Below are 20,900 nucleotides of genomic sequence, written 5' to 3'. Positions count from 1 at the left end.
TGCTATGACTATAATATGTACAAGAATACCCTTTTTGTCATAAAAAAGAAAAAAAAGCCCTCTGTACTGATCTTCTAACTTTTCTGTAGTTTTAAAATAAAAATATTAAGGGACGCATGGGTGGCTCAGTTCATTAAGTGTCTGCCTTTGGCTCGGGTCAGGATCCCAGGATCCTGGGATCAAGTTCCGTATCAGGCTCGATATGAGGAGCCTGCTTCTCCCTCTGCCTGCTGCTCCCCCTGCTTGTGTGCTCGCTCACTCACTCTCACACAAAAAATAAAAAAACCTTTAAAAAAGAATAAAATTAAAGTAAAAATAAAAGTATTAAATAATTTCAAAATGGGCCCGGGTTACTTCATTAATACCCTACTAAGGATCTGAGAATATTACTAATTTTTCTCTGTAACAATGCTAAAATGAATATCCTCAATTTTTGCATCACTAACTTGTTACTTCCACAGGATAAGTTCCGTGAAAATGCCGGGTCAAGAACATGAATATGTTATTAGTTATTTCTAGCCTTCTCATTATCCCAGTCCCACTCTGCTGGATGAGTTTATCTGTGTCTTTCTATAAAGGCAGCAGCAAGAACTGAACAAACAGCACTGTGAGCTAACTAGAAAACAGTGGGATTATTATTCTTTATTTTGAGCAGTAATGTGTATGTTAGTACATGTGACTGTGTTATGTATACATATATGTATGTATGCATATATATGCTGCCAGGCTGGTCTTCAGAAAGTTCACACTGACTTAAACTCATCAGTACAAGATTATACTAAATTCAGTCAATTTTATAACAGAAAAATGATATCTCATTTTTTGTCTGCATATTTTTAATGATCTTCAATGTTATGTGTGTTAAGAAATAAAGCTAGATATTAAGTCTCTGACAAAAGCTTTACTAGTACAGACTGCATGATTGTCAATAAAATAGAGCATACGGAAAGCATTTCAAAAACCGAAGTTTTCTGAGGCAGGATGGTGATGTAGAAAGAAGGTTGTTTACCTCACACCAGACAGAATGACTAAAATTAACAAGTCAGGAAAAGACAGATGTTGGTGAGGATGAGGAGAAAGGGGAACCCTCCAACACTGTTGGTGGGAATGCAAGCTGGTGCAGCCACTCTGGAAAACAGCATGGAGGTTCCTTGAAAAGTTAAAAATAGAGCTACCCCATGACCTAGCAATCACACTACGGGGTATTTACCCTAAAGATACAAATGTAGTGATCTGAAGGGGCACGTGCACCCCAATGTTTACAGCAGCAATGTCCACAACAGCCAAACTATGGAAAGAGCCTAGATGTCCATCAACAGATGAATGGATAAAGAAGATGTGGTGTGTGTACACACACACACACACACACACACACACACACACAGGAATACTATGCAGCCATCAAAAAATGAGATCTTGCCATTTGCAATGAAATGGATGGAACTAGAGGGTATTATGCTGAGCAAAATAAGTCTATCAGAGAAAGACAATTATCATAGGATCTCTCTGATATGAGGAATTTGAGAAACAAGGCAAAGGATCATGGGGGAAGAGAGGAAAAAATGAAATCAGAGCGGGAGACAAACCATAAGAGACTCTTAATCTCAGGAAACAAACTGGAATGAAAGTGAGGTGGGAGGGATATAGTGGCAGCGTAATGGACACTGGGGAGGGTATGTGCTATGCTGAGCTCTGTAAACTGTGCAAGACTTATGTATCACTGACCCCTACTCTTGAAACAAATAATACATTATATGTTAATAGAAAGAAAGAGAAAGAAAGAAAGTTAGTTGGGTTTTTTTGTTTGTTTTGAGGTTTTGTTCTTTTATTTTTTTTGTTAGACTTTATTTGAGAGAAAGAAGAGAGACAGAGAGAGAGAGGGCACAATCAGGGGGAAGGGACAGAGGAAGAGAGAGAAGCAGACTGCTCGATAAGAAGGGAGCCCGATGCGGGACTCCAACCCAGGACCCCTGAGACCATGACCTGAGCTGAAGGCAGATGCTTAACCAACTGGGTCACCCAGGTGCCCCAGAAGGCTGGTTTTAAAACCTAAACAACTTAGAGGATTGCGGATGGGGGGAAATGAAACAAGCTAAAGCAAAACTATAAGCTAACTAAAATGCAGTACACATCAGATATCCAAAGGGATAAAAGTAATCCAAGTACAATGATTTAGAAACATTACATAAACTGGAAGAAAAATGGCCCAAATGTTAACAGCTGCTAAAAAAGGCTAACTGTCCTTTTTCCAGGTATAAACAACACCAAATTTGGGGAAAGCTGCACTCTCAGCTGCATGTTTTCTCCCCCTCCTCTGCCTCTCCCAATTTCTCTATTCCACAGGCCTGTCTCTGTTGGAATGAACAACCACACAAGGTAGATCTTCCTAGCTTCTGGCCCAATGCTCAGCAAGCTGCTACTATCTTTGGGAGATGTGCTGGGGAAGGGAGGCCCATCCCCAATCCACATCAGACATAAGCAGGGCCAATGGTCTATACTGTGCAGTTTGTGGCACGACAGTAGGTAAACACTACTGACCATTTTACATGCATTGAACCCAAGAAGTATTAATACCAATTCCTTTCAATAGATGAGGAAACAGAGAGGGGAAGCAACTCACCTAAAATCACATAACTAGTAAGCGACAAGGTCTGGACAAGTCCAGAGCTGAATGACTCCTGAGTCCATACTCATAACTAGTACGCTACCCTGGCTTTTAAAAACCTTACCTGTTTTCATGTTTTACCCAAATATACATTCTTTTGCCATATAGATAATCCATAAACTGGTTAATCTGCTCTAAAAATCAATAGTTGATTATGTATTTCCTAGCCTTAAAAATATTTGAAGATGGGGCGTCTGGGTGGCTCAGTGGATTAAGCCTCTGCCTTTGGCTCAAGTCATGAGCTCAGGGTCCTGGGATTGAGGCCCGCATCGGGCTCTCTGCAATGCAGGGAGCTTGCTTCCCCTGCCCCCGTCTGCCTCTTTGCCTACTTGTGATCTCTCTCTCTGTCAAATAAATAAATAAAATCTTAAAAAAAAAAAAAAAAAAAAAAAGAGCAGGCTAAATCTTGCTTAAAAAAAAAAAAAGAAAATTTGAAGATGGTTTTACCTGGTATGCCTTAAGGCTTCTCTCAACAGCCATAGTACCTTCAAATACTCCTTACAGGGCACTGAGCTTTTTAGTTTTCTCTTTATCCTAGTCTCACTCTACTAAAGGGACTAGGATGCTAAGCAAAATAAGTCCATCAGTACATCAAATAAGTTATGAACTTATTTGTCTATAGCACAGCATAGACTTATTTGTCTTTAAGTATAGCACTAAGAACTGAACATAATGTTTGCACCATACAGGAACTGGGAAAGAAAAGAGTGGGATTATCATCCCACTTCATTCTAAGCAACAAACATCTATTAATGGAATCTTTTGTTTATAGCCACATAACTCTGATGACTCATATTTAGCTTGAAATCAAATAAAATCTTAATAACCTCATCACATGGACTGAAAAGCCATTCCTTATCATCCTACATTTGCTTAATAGTGAATTTAGTAAGTCAGTAAAAGGAATGAAAACTGGGGTGCCTGCTGATTCAGTCAGAAGAGCATGTAACTCTTGATCTCAGGGTTGTGAGTTCGACCCCCATGTTGGGTGTAGAGATTAGTAAAATAAGTAAGCTTTAAAAAAAAAAAAAGGAATGAAAACTGAAAGAATTAATAGCACAAACAAGATAGAAAGCCAGGAGACCTACTATGGAATATGCTGTTTTTAAGCATTTCCATTGCAATCTTAGGGTACTAGTTATTATGAATCTGTTTTCATCATTAAAAGGATCTAGATCCGTAAGACAAGACTGGTTATGTATCATGTTAGAAGTCCAATGCACTATCCATTGTGCTACAGAGCCTTATCATGTTAGGTAGAAAATCTGCTAGATCTTTTACCTTAACATAAAGAATACATGCACACCTGACAACATTAAATGCAAACAGCTTACTGTCACAATCAGAATACTCTAGAGCGTGAAAGAGGGGACACGAGTAATAACTGCACAGGGAAATATGTAAACGGGGCCTGTCCAGGCAAACCTAGGGGGCTGGCCACCCAATATCAGATGCAACTGTGTAAACCATCTGCTTCAAATAAGGAAGAAAAAGAGCTTGAAATTTTCTACCCAGCAAAGGCTGATGAAGAAAGATTCTGTGGCATACCCACGGCTGCTTATTTAGCATGCTGTCTTCGTTCTACTTTAGGGATCAAAAGGCTTGCAGAGGTTTCCCTGAACCTCAGCTTTTACCCTATTCCCCATGCTAGCCCTGTCTTCCCACACCAAAAAAAAAAAAGATTTCACAGTCCTCAACTAGGTATTTTCCTCATACAGAGATTTTGAGGAATGCAATGTTTACGGCAGAAAAAGGACAACATCTGAGTTTACCATGCATTTAAACCAACCCTAAGCTATTTCCTTTGTCTCATAAATATTCTATGGGTTAGTGAGGCATTATTTTCCACATTTTACAAACAAGAAAGCTAAGGCTTAGAGAGCGAAGGCCAAAGAACTTTCAAGAGCCACTTAGGACTAGAACCCAGGTCTGGAGTTCTTGTCTAGATACTACATAAAACCACATGGTTCATCACTTAAATGCGTTTTTCCTGTAGTCTGCCTTTTTTCAGTGACATACATAGCTGATATTTTATCTTGATAGTGACTCCCATTTTCAGTAAAACCAATTATAAGGAATTCTGAATCCACAAGAGAAAAAGTATTAATTATCTGCATTAAAAAAGAAAAAAGATCACAGATTTAAAAGTATGCAAAGTGTGCATTCCTTTTTTCTTTCAATAAAAGTATGACAACTCACAAGAAAATGTGATTTATCTACAACTTACCAGAAATTGGTTTATTTTATAAAGTTAAATATACTAATAAATGGCAACCATTTCCATATTATCTCACTGGATTCACAAAAAAGGCCTCCAAAATAGGCAACTTTGGGGATAAGGAACCTAAAACTCAAAAGATGAAGTGACCTGTACAAAAGCTCACTGATAGTAAGTGACAGAGCTGGAATGGACACCTTCTGGAGTTTTCTTACCACTCAAAGTCCTGAATTCAAACCTGGTACTGCTATTCAACATGTAGTCATTTCCTGAGAGGATAAGATATTACTTGTCCCCACCTAACTTCAGAACTTTGGATATAAAAGCATGACTGTTTCCAATCAATATTTTGTTCAAACAAAATGAAGAGTTAAAAGATATGTCAGAACAAAGGTAAGTAAGAAAGAAAAAAGAATTAGAAAGAAAATCCTGGGGTCAGATAACATGTAGAGACTCAGAAGATGAGAAGGAGCCAGCAAAAGACTGAGAAGGAACAGCCTACTAGCGAAGATAATCAAGAGAGTAGGGTCCCAGAAGTGAAATGAAAAATTGGGTTTGAGGAAAGGAATGATTACTATGTCAAAGTCTGTTGAAGGACAATTAGGAAAGCTGATAGATGACTCAGATTTAGGAATGTGGATGTGCCAGACTGCAAAAAAGGACTAGAAATCCTTTGCAGTGACTCCCACCGAGAGTGGGGTCTATTGCACCCTGCTTGAATCTGGGCTTGGCTGCATGAGTTGCATCCTCAGTAGGACTTGGCAACCATGAGCACGCTTTCACCATCATGTGAATGAGCATGCTGGAAATGAAACATACACGGCCCCTGCCCCAGCTGATAGCAAGCCAACTACTAGATACATGAGTGAGGCCATTCTAACCAGGAAGACCAGTCAGGTCAGCCCCAAATGGAACTGCCCCACAAAAAAATAAACAAATAAAATGGTTTTTGTTCTGAGCCACTAAATTTTGGGCTGCTCTGTTATGAAACAAAAGCTAACTGATAAAGAGGAAGACAGTGATGACAAATTAGAGCTATTTCAATGGAGTAGCATGCGTGAAAATTTGATTACAGCTGGGTTAAGAACGAATGGACAGAGTGGAATGTAAGGCCTCTGACTGATACCAAGTGTGCTTTGGAGGCTTCCTTTCCTAACAAGACCATTTTTTCAACCAGGAAACTACACCATTACACTGCTTACCACGTGTTTCCTATGCTTTTCCAATGCATCTACAGGTAGGCATGGTGGGACAATGACAAAAACCTTTCTACTAAAGCACTTAATGGGGTGCATCCAGTTACACCCAACCCCAGCATACCTCTTCAGAAGATGTGGAGATGATGGAGGGATGAGGGAGCTACATACTGTGCTGCTTCACGGCCAATAAACCTAACTTTATATTTACACCGATCACTAGAGAGGGTGTGTGTGTGTCTGTGCATGCACACACACATATCTATATGCATATGCACAAACATGCATGTGCACACATAACTCCTTAGAGTGCACCTAACCATCTCTTGACATGTCTTAGCATGCTCATTACTTCTCCTTTTCTAGGTACATTCTCTATCCAAAAAAGAACTGTTATTACACTTTAAAGGACCTACAAAAATTTCAAAAAACAGCTTTTTAAGATGTCAAAAATATAGAAATAACTTACTTGGCAATCCGCAGTTTCCCAACTTCACCTCTTCCAGGAGCTTTAGCCCATTGCTGTGACAAATATTTAGGAACCTAAAAAAAATAAATAAAACACTAGTAAGACTATGCTTTAGATGCTAACAAACTTCTTAAACATAAAATGATATACTGCTTCTACTTTACTTCCTGTCTATAGTAAGAAACTGATCATTGAGTATCAGCCTTCCATTATACATTTTGCACTATAAGGGATACTAATAAATCATTTTAAATTTCAAAGATCTTAAAGTCAATCAAGCTGGTGACCCAATATTAACACTAGTCAAATACCTTAACAAAGCGTTAACTTATGTTCCCAAACAAGTCCACTGAAAGTTCAGACATGAGAAAGGCTACTAGAAGAGGTTTCTCAGAGGAGTAGAATACTCTAACATATTATTTAGAGATACCACAAAGTTTAAGAAGATTTCAAAGTCAAGTTTTACTGTAAGACAATAACTCTGACCAATGATAAAAGATCTGCTGAAATAAATGATTAAATATCATAGCTAACATTTACATAGTACTACTTTCCTGACACTGTTACGAGTTTCCATGTATTTACACATTTAATCCTCACATCTCTATGAGGTAGGTACTGTTTATTACTTCATTTTACAGATTATGAATCTGGGATACCCGGGGATTATATAAATTAGCCAAGATTATATAATGTGTAAATTATGGAACCAGGCAATCTGGGTAACTAGATATGTATAACCAGAAGGATTTTAATTTCCCAAAAGGTTAAGAGACTACATGCTGAATCTTTCTTCTAAGAGGCAGTTTGAACTGTGGAATCAGCACACACCTTCAATGTTAGCCTATTGTGAGGAATGAGATACTGCATACAAAGCAGGAAGCATAAAACCTCACATATGGTAAGTACTCAATGAGTGTCGTGTGTCACTACTATTTCCCCCAGCAATCTTGCAATGATAACACGAACATCAGTGTAGAACTAAGTCAGAGCTTCCAAAGCTGGAAAGAAAAAAAAAATTCTATTTACCAGATTTCATTTGCAAAAAGAACCACTTGATTATCAGTCAAACAAATGGCACTGCTTTGTTTAGATATAGTAAAAAATCACGAATAAAAGGTTTAAAGGAAAATTCTAATGGTGTTTCTTCAATTATGTATGCATACTTTACACCAAAATTACTGAACATTAGTCATATTCCCTAATAAAGCCCCTAGGCGAAATATGGTGTCTTTTCTTCATCATATTCCAAGTAACTGGTTCAAATGGGTCCTCTACACATATAGACACCACAAGACTTTCTCCCTGTCAGTAGTGGTATCCCTTCCATAATTCGTATTTCAAGCAATCACACTAACCACTAACTTCCTGGCTCTCTCCTCAGTACTTCAACAGTTTTTCCATCCCTTCAAATCACTGACTCTAACATCTCTGCACTTTTCCCTAGCTCTGTATGTCCCGTCTTCACATCAGTCATTCCCTTGCCCCTACCTCCATCATGCTGGCCCGGCAGAACCTTAATCCCGATTAAAGCAAATCTCTACTGGTACTTAATTAATTGGTGTGATTTGATTGTGTTACTTCTCTACACTGTACCTGAGCAGCTGCAGAAAAATTCACAGTGATGCTAACTAGTCTCACTTGAAATATATGGCTACTAACATCAAGTAAGCCCTTCAAGATTCTTGGCAATTGAACTCCATCTCCCTAGCCAATCCATTCTACCACTACAGCTAAATCACAAGTTCTCTTCACTTCTCAAGCCAACAGTAGCATCTCTCCCTCCCTTCTCTTTCTGTGCTGATAACCTAACTTCTCTACCAACTAGGGAACAAGGATTAAGAGAACCTCTACAGCTACCATGTAGCCACAGCTGAGGCCTTTACTCTGACTACCTCTAAAAACAATAGATGAACAATGGTCAGTCCCTTCACTGTGCACTGAATTTCTTCCCCTGTAGTCTAACCAAGGACATCTTTTCTTCAATCCTATCATTTTTCTCCTCTTATCTACTTAATCATTCCCCCATCAGAATGATGACCATGATGATGACCACCAACACCACCGTGTTCACTACATGCGGCAGGAACACTCTTAAAATGGCTCCCAATGATCCTCACCTCCTGATATTCACAGCCTTGTGTAATCACCTCTTCTTGAGAAGGAGATCTGTGACTTGCTCCTCATCAATACAACATGGCAAAGGTGATGGGATGTTACTCCCCTTCCCCTATGGCTAGGATTCATTTGTTTATTTTTATTTTTTGGCTACAAAATTTGTCCAATGGCTTCCACACCCAACATGTGGCATGAACTTACAACTGTGAGATCAAGAGTCACATGCTCTACTGACTGAGACAGCCAGGTACCCCATTTTCTTCTTCTTCTTCTTTTTTTTTTTTAAGATTTCTTTATTTATTTGAGACAGAGAGAGAGAGAGAGGAGAGCGTGTGCGCACAAAGATGGAGAGGGAGAGGGAGAAGCAGACTGCCTGCTGAGCAGGGAGCCTGATGTGGGTGGGGTTCCATCCCAGGACCCTGGGATCATAACCCGACCCAAAGGCAGACACTTAACATACTGAGCCACCCAGGTGCTCCAATCTTTTCTTTTTTTTTTTTTTTTAAGTTTTTATTTTCATTACCCAGTGCTCATCACACAACATGTGCAACTCCTTAATCCCCATCACCTATTTCACCCATTCCCCCCATTCACCTCCCCTCTGATAACCATCAGTTTGTTCTCTATAGATAAAAGTCTGTTTCTGGGTTTATTTCTCTTCCCCCACCTTTGTTCACTTGTTTTGTTTTGTTTTAATTCCACATATGACTGATATCATAAGGTATTTGTCTTTCTCTGACTTATTTCACTTAGCACTAACACTCTAATTCTGTCCATGTTGCCATAAATGGCAAGATATCATTCTTTTTTATGGCTAAATAATATTCCTGTGTGGTGTGGTGTGTGTGTGTGTGTGTGTGTGTGTGTGTTCACACACCACATCTTCTTTATCCATTCATCAACTGATAGACATTTGGGCTGTTTCCGTATCTTGGCTAGTATAAATAATGCTACTACAAACATGGGGTGCATATATCCCTCTGAATTAGTGTTTTTTCATTGTTTGGGTAAATACCCAGTAGTGTGATTCCTGGATCAAAGGGTAGCTCTACTTTCAACTTTCTGAGGAACCACCATGCTGTTTTCTTTCCATAGTGGCTGCACAACTCTGCCTTCCCACCAACAGTGCAAGAGGGTTCCTTTTCTCCACATGGGATGTTACTTCTGTGATTAGGTTACATAAGACAGAAACTTGTACCTTGTTTCTCTTGTTTTTTCAGTCTGCACACTTTGATGAAGTGAGCTGTCATGCTGGGGAGGCCCAGGTGGCAAGAAACTAAGGACAGGCTCCAGTAAGTAGGCAGGTAGGAAGCCTAGGCCCTGGGTCCAATAACCTCAAGGAACTGCAATCGGCCAATCCCACACGCTTGGAAACATTCTTTCCCTAGTCACGACTTCATATGAGAATTCTGCCCTGGCTGACACCTTGACTGTAACCTGTGAGAGACTCTGAAGCAGGAGACCCCATTAAGCCATGTCAGGGCTCCTGATCCACCAAAACCATGAAATAATAAATGTATGTTGTTTTAAGCCTCTGCGTCTGTGGTTATATAGGAAGAGATAACTAATACGTTAAGTGACAAGCACTCTTCCAATGTTTTAAATGTATTAACCACTTTATCTTCACACAATCTTGTTATTTCCTCCAGTTTGCAAATGAGTAAACTGAGGCACATGAAAATTAGCAAATTTGCCCAAGGTTACACACCTAGTAAGAGCAGAGTCTATAACTCTTTACACACACTGTCCCATTTTTCCACCTCTCTTTTCAGCAAAGCTTTTTTTTTTTAGATTTTTTTTTTAATTTACTTATTGACAAAAATCACAAGTAGGCAGAGAGGCAGAGAGAGGGGAAGCAGGCTTTCTGCTGAGCGGAGAGCCTAATGTGGGGCTCAATCCCAGGACCCTAAGATCATGACATGAGCGGAAGGCAGAGGCTTAACCCACTGAGCCACCCAGGTGCCCCTCAGCAAAGCTTTTTGAAAGCTGTCCCTGCTGCCTGACTGCAGTTCCTCTTCTGCCATTTTGTTTTACTCTAGACAGGGCTTCCTCTCTACCACTCCACTAAAAATGATGACCTAGTTACCAAGTATCTCCACACTGCCAAGCCAATGTACAGTCTCATCTTCCACACCTATCAACAATATTTGAGAACTGTTTGCTCCTCCTTCAAACACTTCTTGGCTTCAAGTTACCACAATCTCTCTTGATTTTCCTCATAGTTCTCTGGATTCTCCTTTATGGTCCCCACACATCCCAGGACCCTAAGATCATGACATGAGCGAAAGGCAGAGGCTTAACCCACTGAGCATCTAGATTCTCACCTTCCCAGCCTCTCACCTGCAGAGGGTTCTGGTTTCAGTCTTCAGACCTCTTCTCTCCTCTACCTGGATTCAATCTTATGTACTCTCATCCAGCCTCATGACTTTAAATACTGTATAATAACAACTCCCAAATTTAGAGCAAGTCCCCTTAAAATTTAGAGCAACTCCCCTTAAGTTCCAACTTATATAACTAATTGCCTACTTAAGCTCTCCATCTGAATATTCAGTGGACATTTCAAACTTAAAATATCCATACCAAAACTCTAATTTCTCCCTCATAACCTGTTCCTCCCACAATTTTCCATAGCTCAGTAAAAGTCAACTCCATTTTTCCAGGTACTCAGTCTGAAACTTTGTGCAGTTACCCTGAATAGCTACTTTTATCTCAATTCCACATCCAACCATCTGATATATTCTATGAGCAACAACTTCAAATTATAGCAGGACTCCAGCCCCTTCTCACCCATTCCAGGGTTACCATCCTAGCCCAAGCCACCATCATCTTTTGTATAATTGTAATAGCCTCTAGATTTCCTAACTTCCACTCTTGTCCACGTCCAGTTTATTCTCAAGAGAGCAGCCAGAGTCATTATCGTAAAACAGAAGTCAACTAATACTATTCTGCTCAAAGCCTTTCGATTTACTTCATAGACATCTACATAGTGCTTACTACAAGCCAGGTACTTTTCTGATCACTTTACAGATGTTACTTCACTTAATCCTCTTAACAACTCTATTATTATCTCAGTTTTTTAAAGATTTTATTTATTTGAGAGAGGGAGAGAAAATCTAAAACAGACTTCGCACTGTGCACAGAGCCCAATGCAGGGCTGGATCCCACAACCAGGAGATCATGATTGAGCCGAAACCAAGAGACAGATGCTCAACCGAGTCACCCAGGCTTCCCTACTATTACCCCATTTTTGCAGATTAAAAAAAATGAGACCAAAAAGTTATTTGCCTAAGGTCTCACAATTACTAGTGATGAAGCCAGGATTCTAACCTAGGCAGTCCAGCTCCATAATCACCATGCCATGTTGCTGCTCTAGGACTACTCCCTCTCCATGTCACTCTGAGTAAAAATTCTATGATGTCTTACTGTGTTTCAAGCCCCCTGCTAGCCCATGGCCTCATCTCCCACTACTTTCTCTCATTCATTTGACTCTGAGAACATTCCCAGCACCTCATATCTGAGGGCCTTTGAATTGCTGTTACTTCTCTCTGGAATACTCTTTGCCCCAGATATCTGGAACGCATGCCCCCATAATATCCTTTAGGTCTCTGATCACACACCACCTTATCAGTGAGGCCCTTCCCCCATCCTACTTAAAAGAGCATCCCCAGGGCGCCTGCGTGGCTCGGCTGGTTAAGAGACTGCGTTTGGCTCAGGTCATGATCCCAGGGTCTTGGGATCGAGCTCTACCTCAGGCTCCCTGCTCAGTAGGGAGCCTGCTTCTCTCTCTCCCTCTACTGCTCTGCTTGCTTGTTATCTCTTGCTCTGTCAAATAAATAAATAAAATCTTTTTTAAAAAAATAAAAATAAAACAACATCCCCAGCTACTTACTACACATTTGACCTGATTCATGTTTCTTCAGAGCACTTACCATGGGCTATAAATATGTTAGTTTACTGTCTATCCTCCTTCCCCATTAGAATGTGAGCTGCAAAAGGCAGGTTTTTTTGTCTGTTTTGTTTACTGCCATATCCCTAGCCCATCTAGAATAGCCTGGCACGTAGCAGGAGCAGCTATTTTAATGACTGGATACTGAGGAAACATTAGCTAATGTTAATGTAATAACAATGATGACATTATTGGGATACATCCAGGATACAGAATTTAATTTTAATAAACCTCACTGCATTCTCAGAGAAAAACCTTATTTCAGAGATCTACCTCAAGGGGGAAGGAAGAAAATGCCAAGAGTGGAGAGCATCATTTTCCAGTCTGCCTCTATCCACTTACTGCTAGTTCCTGGAGATGCTATTAAGATAAGGGAGAGACAAGAATATTCTGGACCACTGAACTCTTGAGAAGATCACACTTCTTCACTACATTAAGCAAGTCAAAAGAGTCTCTGATCAAACTACTACAGATGACAATTTAAGCCATCAAACAACCAGAAGTTCAAAGTGAAGTCTATATCGTACACTAAAACAAATTTAATAATCAAATTCACTACAGTAAGTTGTACCTAACACAAGCAACTGAAAACTTACCAAAAAAAGACTATGCTCTAGAAGTTAATTGATATAAATAAGTTTGGAACTCATACTGCATTATCATCATTATAATAAACTTGTAAATTCCCAGGGAAGCCTACCAGCTTATTTAATTCAAAAGGTTGGCAAAATGCTATACTCTTTCAATGAAAAACTGAATACATTTAGGACAGTATGTCAATCATATACATATAACTCTCTATACCAAGAGCTTATGGAAGTGAGTTTCCCAGAAGTTCCAGCCCATTAGCATTAAGTCTGAAAAAAGGGAGGGAAATGAGGAAGAAAAACTAATAGCATTTATGGTCCCAAGCCTCCAAAATACTATTTTGAATGGCTGATATTTTTAATTGAAATGTTTTCTTTTATTTTTTAATCAAGTTGTATATACTTAAGGTATACAACAAGATGATCTGATATACATAGTGAAATAGCTTGACTGTAGTAACTGTGTATCTCCTCACATAATTACTTTTTATAAGAACACCTGAATTCTACTCTAAGTAAAATTTCCCAAAACACTCATGTGAACATGTCACTTGTGAGATATGTGTTGTTTCCACTGTCTCCATATTCATTAAAAAAGATCAGATGGAGACAAGATATTAGGTACAACAGGGCATGTCTTCTCAGATTTCCAAAGACAGTAACAGAAAATGACTCACTTAAGCATTACTTCCGCAGGGAAACTTCCCTTGACCCTCTAGACTAGGTCAAATTCATTATCCACACTGACAGAAGACTATTCCTGGCTTCAGTGTCCAGAGAGATAAGTCTGTAACTGCTTTCATTAGAACTAATATTTAATGGATGCCTATCTCCTGCAGTAAACTATAAATCCCAGTTCACAGAGACGGGGCCACATCTGTTTCGACTCACCGTAACATACTCAGAGCCTGGCACAATGACTGGCAATCACTGAAAGCTTGTGGGATGAATCATTCATACACGGCAGGCAGAGCAGTAAGGTCAACCATGACTCTGAAGCTAAGGTGCTAAGATGATATGTACAGATGTTACTCCCCTGAACTTCTGTGCTAACTTTGCTTCAGCAAATATCTAGTTCTGTAACTACTAGTCTCCAAACCCTGTTTCTCTCAGAATACAAGCAAATTAAGGGCACTGTAATGGACACTGTGATGTGACATCCATGTCCCCCTTTAGGACTGAAGGCCTTTTTCTCCCAGCTGCTGGGAGTGTGGCCACAGAGAGCCCTTTGCTGTTAGCCCCTCTTTGGCATTGACTTAGCTGAAGAGAGGTGATGTGGGAACTGGCTCCTTCCTTCCCTCTTTCTTTCTTTCTTTTTTTTTTTTTTTAAGTTTTTATTTATTTATTTGAGAGAGAGAGAAAGAGAGAGAGATCACAAGTAGGCAGAGAGGCAGGGAGAGAGAGGGGGAAGCAGGCTCCCTGCTGAGCAGAGAGCCTGATGCCGGGCTGGATCCCAGGGCCCTGAGATCGTGATCTCAGCCAAAGGCAGGAGCTCAACCTACTGAGCCACCCAGGCGCCCCTTTTCTTTTTTCTTCTGGCCAAGATCACACTCTTTCTAGGGCAAACCACATACAATGACAGGTCAATATAGGGTCTACCTCACCCCAAATCAGGACACCTGGAAGACTCCCTGTGGAATCATCCTCAGCTTTCCGTGAGACTGCATCATACCCACTTACCAATCCTGTTTAAGTCTTCTTCCTTCCACAGGCGATGATCCCAGGAACACTCCCTAATAATCTAAACCTAATCATCTCAGAATCAGCTTCCTGAGAAGCCTTGTCTGTGACACGGAGCTTTTATTCCCATGTGTTCTTGAAGATCATCACATGGAACTGACGAGATCCAAGGTCACAAAAATGAAGTCCCCAGGAGCACCTGGGTAGCTCAGTCCGTTAACATCTGCCTTCCACTTATGTCATCTCAGGGTCCTGAGGCTGAGTCCCGCATCGGGCTCCCTGCTCATCAGAGTCTACTTCTCCCTCTCCCTCGACCCCTCCCTCTCACATGTGCTTTCTCTCTCTCTCAAAGAAACAAAGGCGGCAATGAAGTCCTCCCCGCACCTCTATTCCCCAGGGAGATAATTCATGAAAGAGACCTAAGCTGGTAAAAAGACATTTCCTACTCTTGGCATGAGCTATGTAGCCAAACAGACCTAAATTTGAAACACTGTTCCTTACTTGGGTAAGATAACCTCCCCAAGCCTCAATTTCATCATCTGGAAAATGCAGATATTTAGTATCTACTTCATAGGTTTGCTTTGTATAAAATACTTGGTACATATGAAAACTAAGTTCTTTTTTTGTCTTTCTTGATCCTTTCCTCCAACAAGCATTAGTCAAAATGCCTAGAAGAGGAAAGCTGACTGGGTTAGAAACAACTTTCTGGGCGCTAGAAAGCTGCTGCTTAGACCTATTCAGGCCTTCTTAATACCTCCACTTGGGGATGCCTGGGTGACTCAGTCAGTTAAGTGTGTGCCTTCAGCTCAGGTCATGATCCCAGAGTCCTGGGATAGAGTCCCCTATCAGGCTCCCTGCTCAGCCGGGAGCCTGCTTCTCCCTCTGCCCTTCCCCCTGCTCGTGTTCTCTCTTTCTCTCTCTCTCAAATAAATAAATAGAATCTTAAAAAACAAACAAACAAACAAACAAAAAACCTCCACTTGTTCTTTCCCTCAAAAGGAGGTAGCATTTGTTATAATTCAAGCCTCACTATACTATTCATTACTTACAAAAATCCCACCACTCCTAATAACCTTCCTAACTTTATCTCCTCCTCTTCCCCATCGTGTATGTACCTTACTCTCCAGCCAGCCGTAACAAGATGATTTTTCCAGAAGTCTAAATAATGGGAGCCATACAACAGAACTATGCTAAAATATTTTTAAATATTCTATAATTTTTAAACCATGATTTGTTATAAACTGGGTAGTAATAGTGTGACTAGTTGGCAATGTAAAGTGGCACAGACTGAGCAACAGAATAGGTAATGCAAACTGTTAAGTACTAGCTCTGTAACAAGGTTAAAAACTGTGACTTTACATTTTAGCACATGGTACCCATCATAAAGTTAAATCCAACCACATCTATTACCTATCAAAACTTATTTGAGGGCACCTGGATGGCTCAGTGAGTTAAGCCTCTGCCTTCGCCTCAGGTCATGATCTCAAGGTCCTGGGATCGAGCCCCTAATCGGGATCTCTGCTCAGCGGGGCGCCTGCTTCTCCCTCTGCCTCTGCCTACTTGTGATCTGTCAAATAAATAAATAATTTTTTTTTAAAGCTTATTTGGATCATCAACCTCTTATAGATTTAAGATACTCAAAATCTCAGAAATGGCATTTTATTAAGCCAGAACAGTACAGGATATTCCAAGATAGAATCTTCTATATTTGCTTTTTTCTGAATCCTCTAGTTCTCCCCAGCCCTTCTGGGAAGTTTTTTCCTAACTAATCAACTCCATAAGATCTTCTTAAATGTCAGCTTCTCTATGAAATCTTCCCTGTTCCAGCCAGAAAAACAACTAGTTTCCCGCTCAAATGCTCAGCGATCTTACATGTATATTATACCTTACTGTATTTCTGTTTTATACTTTCTAGTGATGGAATTAATACAATATGTACAAGATGGCCCATAAACTTTGAGATTCTTTAAGAAGAAATTTACATATATTTACAGCAAATGATCCTCAAAGAACAGAACTCAAAGTATTATTTATAATGAGAAATTTGGGGTGTTCTGGGGGCGGTCTCCTTTTTAAATTTTTTTTATTTAAAGATTTATTTATCTATTTATTTGACAGAGAGACAAGACAGCAAAAGCCAGGGGAGCCACAGGCAGAGGGACAATGCAGGCTCCCCACTGAGCAAGGAGCCTGACATGGGCTGGATTCCAGGATTTGGATCATGACCTGAGCCAAAGGCATATGCTTATCCGACTGAGCCACCCAGGTGCTCCTACACTGAGAAAGACGAACAGATAGAGAAAAGTCGTGAAATCAGTACGTAATTCTGTTCAAAAATTCTGCCTGTATAAGAACAAAGACATACTTTCTAATATGTTATAGCTTAATATCATGCAAAGAAAGCCAAAAATTGACTATTACAATTTGATGTCCTATAATTTGTTCCTATAATTCAGAGATGAAAATCCAATTATGCTCCCGTATGGGCATGAAAATCACACTGGATACTAAGTCCACTGCAAATGAAGCAAGTTCAAGTTACCTGACAGCTATGCAAATCAAACCCAATAGTCTACTGGGTCTCTAATGAAGCAGAAACAGAAGTTGTCAAATAAGTAAAGAACAGGAATGGACTTTAGGGCAGAAAGTATTTGCTAGCAATTCTTGTCATCTTTCAGAGATAAATTTGTCAAAGAACAAGAATTGGCAAGAACATCCTTTCAAACCCTGGAAAGATCTATCTGCGAGCATGTGATTTTTTTGTTGTTCTTTCTGATAATACTTAAGATTAGAAAAAGAAGATATACTCTATGCCAAGGCTGGTAAGAAGAAACAGTGATAATGTAAATAGTAAATAGTCTAACAACTACCTTTACAAAACGAGAACAAGTCATCAGCTTGAGTTCTTTTCAAAGAGATAAAATGTCTTCAAATACCCACACATGAGAGAACACTAAAAATTTTAACTTCATTTTATTTTTTAATTTCATTTTAGGTTATATTCTTTCACACTCTCACATAGTCACCAAATCCTGACAACTTTCCCTGAAAAAGTTTCCCTAACCCCCTCCCCGCCAGACTTCATTACCACATCCTATGATACCGTGATAGTTTTCCAGTTTTGACTCTGGTTATCTTCCTCTCTAGCTTTTTTTTACCCCCTTGAATTATTTGCATCCTTGCCTTACTCAAAACCCTCACCTGATGCAGACTAAAGTTAAGACATCACCATTTCATAATATGATAATATTAGTATATGGTCCCAAACTTTTTTTTACACAAACCCTCTGCTCTAAGCATAATAATCTCCTTTGTTTTCCAGGATACACCATGTTAATATGCATTTTCAGTCTTCCATTTCTTTTCCACTCTCCATAATATACTATGCTAATGCCTCTGTCCACCCACCCAACTGTGTACGGCATACAATATTTACTGAGCATTTATTGTGCTTCAAGAATTAATGCATCATCTCAAGTTCCACCACTTTTTCAAGCTCTTTCAATCTGCAAAGGAATTCTCCTTAATGATTCTCCTCCACTTGGCACGCAATAGAAGAAATGCCTTAGGAGAAATTTACCCCAGTGTGTTAGGTCATACTGATACAGCCTTGAGAAGTCAAATGAGTGACAGAGAGTAAAGCTGGGGTTGAAGAATAATAAATAAGAGGTCATTCATTCATTCCATATCTGGTGACCAATTATCACGTGTCAAACACAATTCTGGTTGGGACAGGCAAGGATCCCATTCTCACAGAATGTGAGTGCACCCACACTAGAAAGAAGGAGGTAACCAACACTAAACACATGAACATACAATCACTTTAGACTGAAGCAAGTGCTTTGAAAATATAATACAAGTTTGAGATGACAGCAACTGATCATAAGGGACCTTTTTTAGAAAGGTGGACAGGAAGCGCCCCCCAGATTTAACTAATGAGAACTCAGCCATGTGATAAGTAAAAAATAAATAAATAAATAAACCAAAGGTCCTAGTTCAAAGACTGACATAATCACATTCTGAACATAAATATGTCTCATGAAACTCCCCTAAGAGACAACACTTCTTGATATGAAAAAGTAGAGCACAAAATACTGTGCTCACTCAGGGCTAATCAAGATTGCTGCCTTTCCAAAAAAACACTCTAAAAAGAACACTCCAGTTCAATGGCCTCTCCTTCCGCGAGTTCAGAGCTCTCTCAGCTATCCTGAGAACTCCAATAAGAGCCATCAACCTAAAAGAACACGTTAAGGGTACACAGGGACCCGTTCTACTTTCTGGCCGAGAAGACTGTACAGGTAGCAGATACTCAACTTCCTTATATTGACTCACGACTGAAATCACTTTCACCAAAAGGAGACACAGAAATATTCTTCAATCTGGGGTAAAGTACACCACTCAAGTCGGAGAACATCAGCACTGGACCCCAGAAAAACCACACACGATGGGCAAAGAAATCCATTCCAGGCAGGTTCGGACTCTTAATTGTCTCAAAGACTGCGTCCCTCAACTAACTGCCTCACCTGCAAATTAGTCTGCACGACTCCTGCCTCTGAAGATATGTGTAGCTCTCACGAGACAGCCATAGAGAACTTTAAAAGGCTTACGGAGTGGGAGTCTCAAGTCACTACTTTAAGTAAAAGGAGCGCAAGCCGGAGCCGCGCGAACACACCTTGACCAGCCACACTCCGGTGTTCTGTTTGGCGCCGGTCAGATCGAGTTCCCCACGTTCCGCCATGGATCTGTTGCGGGTGGAGGCGAGCGGACCGGAGCAGCTGCCCGGGAGCTAGGCGCCTGCGGTGCAAAGGAGCGAACAGTGTGTGCCTCTGCCAGAGGCGGAATAGGAAGAAACCGCGTCCACCCGCCAAGCTACAGGGAATTCCCGGAAAGAGAAACACGCCGCTGGGAGGCGGGAACTGCGCCTGCGCGCTGCCACCGCTGGGACGGCACGCCGGGCAGGACAAACCTCCTTGTTCAGCACTTGCATGAGTGGGCGTGGTTATTGTAGGTGGTTGTGTCTAGTGATCAAGACATAGGGTAGGATGAAAACAAAATGTCCACAGTACATTTAAAGACCAGGTCAGCATAAGTGAAGACGGGCAGCGTCAAAACAGGAAAATGGGGTTCAAAGACACAAAAGCTGTCAGAATGTGTCCAACCCTGGCCAAGAGAGAAGCAACATTTTTGAGGACAGGGTGGGAATCATAAAAAGAGTAAGTGAATTTTAGCACACATGGGCGCCGGGATCAAACAGTGTAGCCCTGGCTGGGACGCCTGGGTGGCTCAGTTGGTTAAGCGGCTGCCTTCGGCTCAGGTCATGATCCCAGCGTCCTGGGATCGAGTCCCACATCTGGCTCCCTTGCTCAGCAGGGAGCCTGCTTCTCCCTCTGCCTCTGCCTGCCATTCTGTCTGCCTGTGCTCGCTCTCCGCCCCCCCCTTCTGATAAATAAATAAAATCTTAAAAAAAAAAAAAAACAGTGTAGCCCTGGCAATACTAAAAACATGCTGTTTGTAGACTGGGGGAGGGGGGGAGTGTTTCAGGTGACAAGCTATCCTGAGCACTTCCAATTAAACAAGCAGAGCACACTCTTTTCAGACTCCAAAACACAAACGCGGAGTCCATATAATTAGATCAAGGACAGTAGAGCTGTAAGACAAACCTGATTGTTAAATTCCCCCGGCTTAAACAGTTTCCTCTTTGTCTTCTTGCCTCTAGCATTAAACTCAATTTTCTCTTCGAAGTCCCACTCAATATGATCCCTGCCGCTCAATCTACACATGGAACCATACAGAACTGTCAGACCGCCCTCAAACACATCGGGATCTTCGCCCTCAATTATTTCAGAGCCTCTGCACACTGGATGCCCTTTACTCATAGATGGATGCCATATTTCCCCCTTACTCTCCTTCTCACCCCTGTCCTCTGATTGGCAAATTCCTACTTGCGTTTCAAGACTTAGGAAATGTCACTTCCTAGGAAACCTTTTATTAAATTCCCCAGAGGAAGTTGGTTTTTCTTCA

The 20,900-nt window shown here is 40.7% G+C and overlaps 1 protein-coding gene across 1 annotated transcript in view; it reads right to left on the bottom strand.

The window, feature by feature from the left end:
• The window catches only part of GTF2F2 (general transcription factor IIF subunit 2), a 154,528-nt gene extending 134,742 nt beyond the window's left edge, over window positions 1-19,786 (bottom strand). Inside the window, exons 1-2 of the mRNA XM_004759235.3 lie at window positions 19,552-19,786; window positions 6,549-6,622 (exon numbers count right to left, since the gene is read on the bottom strand). Of these exons, the coding sequence (XP_004759292.1) occupies window positions 6,549-6,622; window positions 19,552-19,617 (140 nt within the window). The 5' untranslated portion in view covers window positions 19,618-19,786. The remainder of the gene's footprint in view (window positions 1-6,548; window positions 6,623-19,551) is intronic.
• Between the last annotated feature and the right edge of the window lie 1,114 nt (window positions 19,787-20,900).

Source organism: Mustela putorius, unplaced genomic scaffold (assembly GCF_011764305.1).
Source record: "Mustela putorius furo isolate JIRA1106 unplaced genomic scaffold, ASM1176430v1.1 tig00000179_pilon_pilon_pilon, whole genome shotgun sequence".
NCBI lineage: Eukaryota > Metazoa > Chordata > Mammalia > Carnivora > Mustelidae > Mustela > Mustela putorius.
Note: the sequence above shows the minus strand (reverse complement) of the source record. Positions and strands in the feature narration are given on the sequence as shown.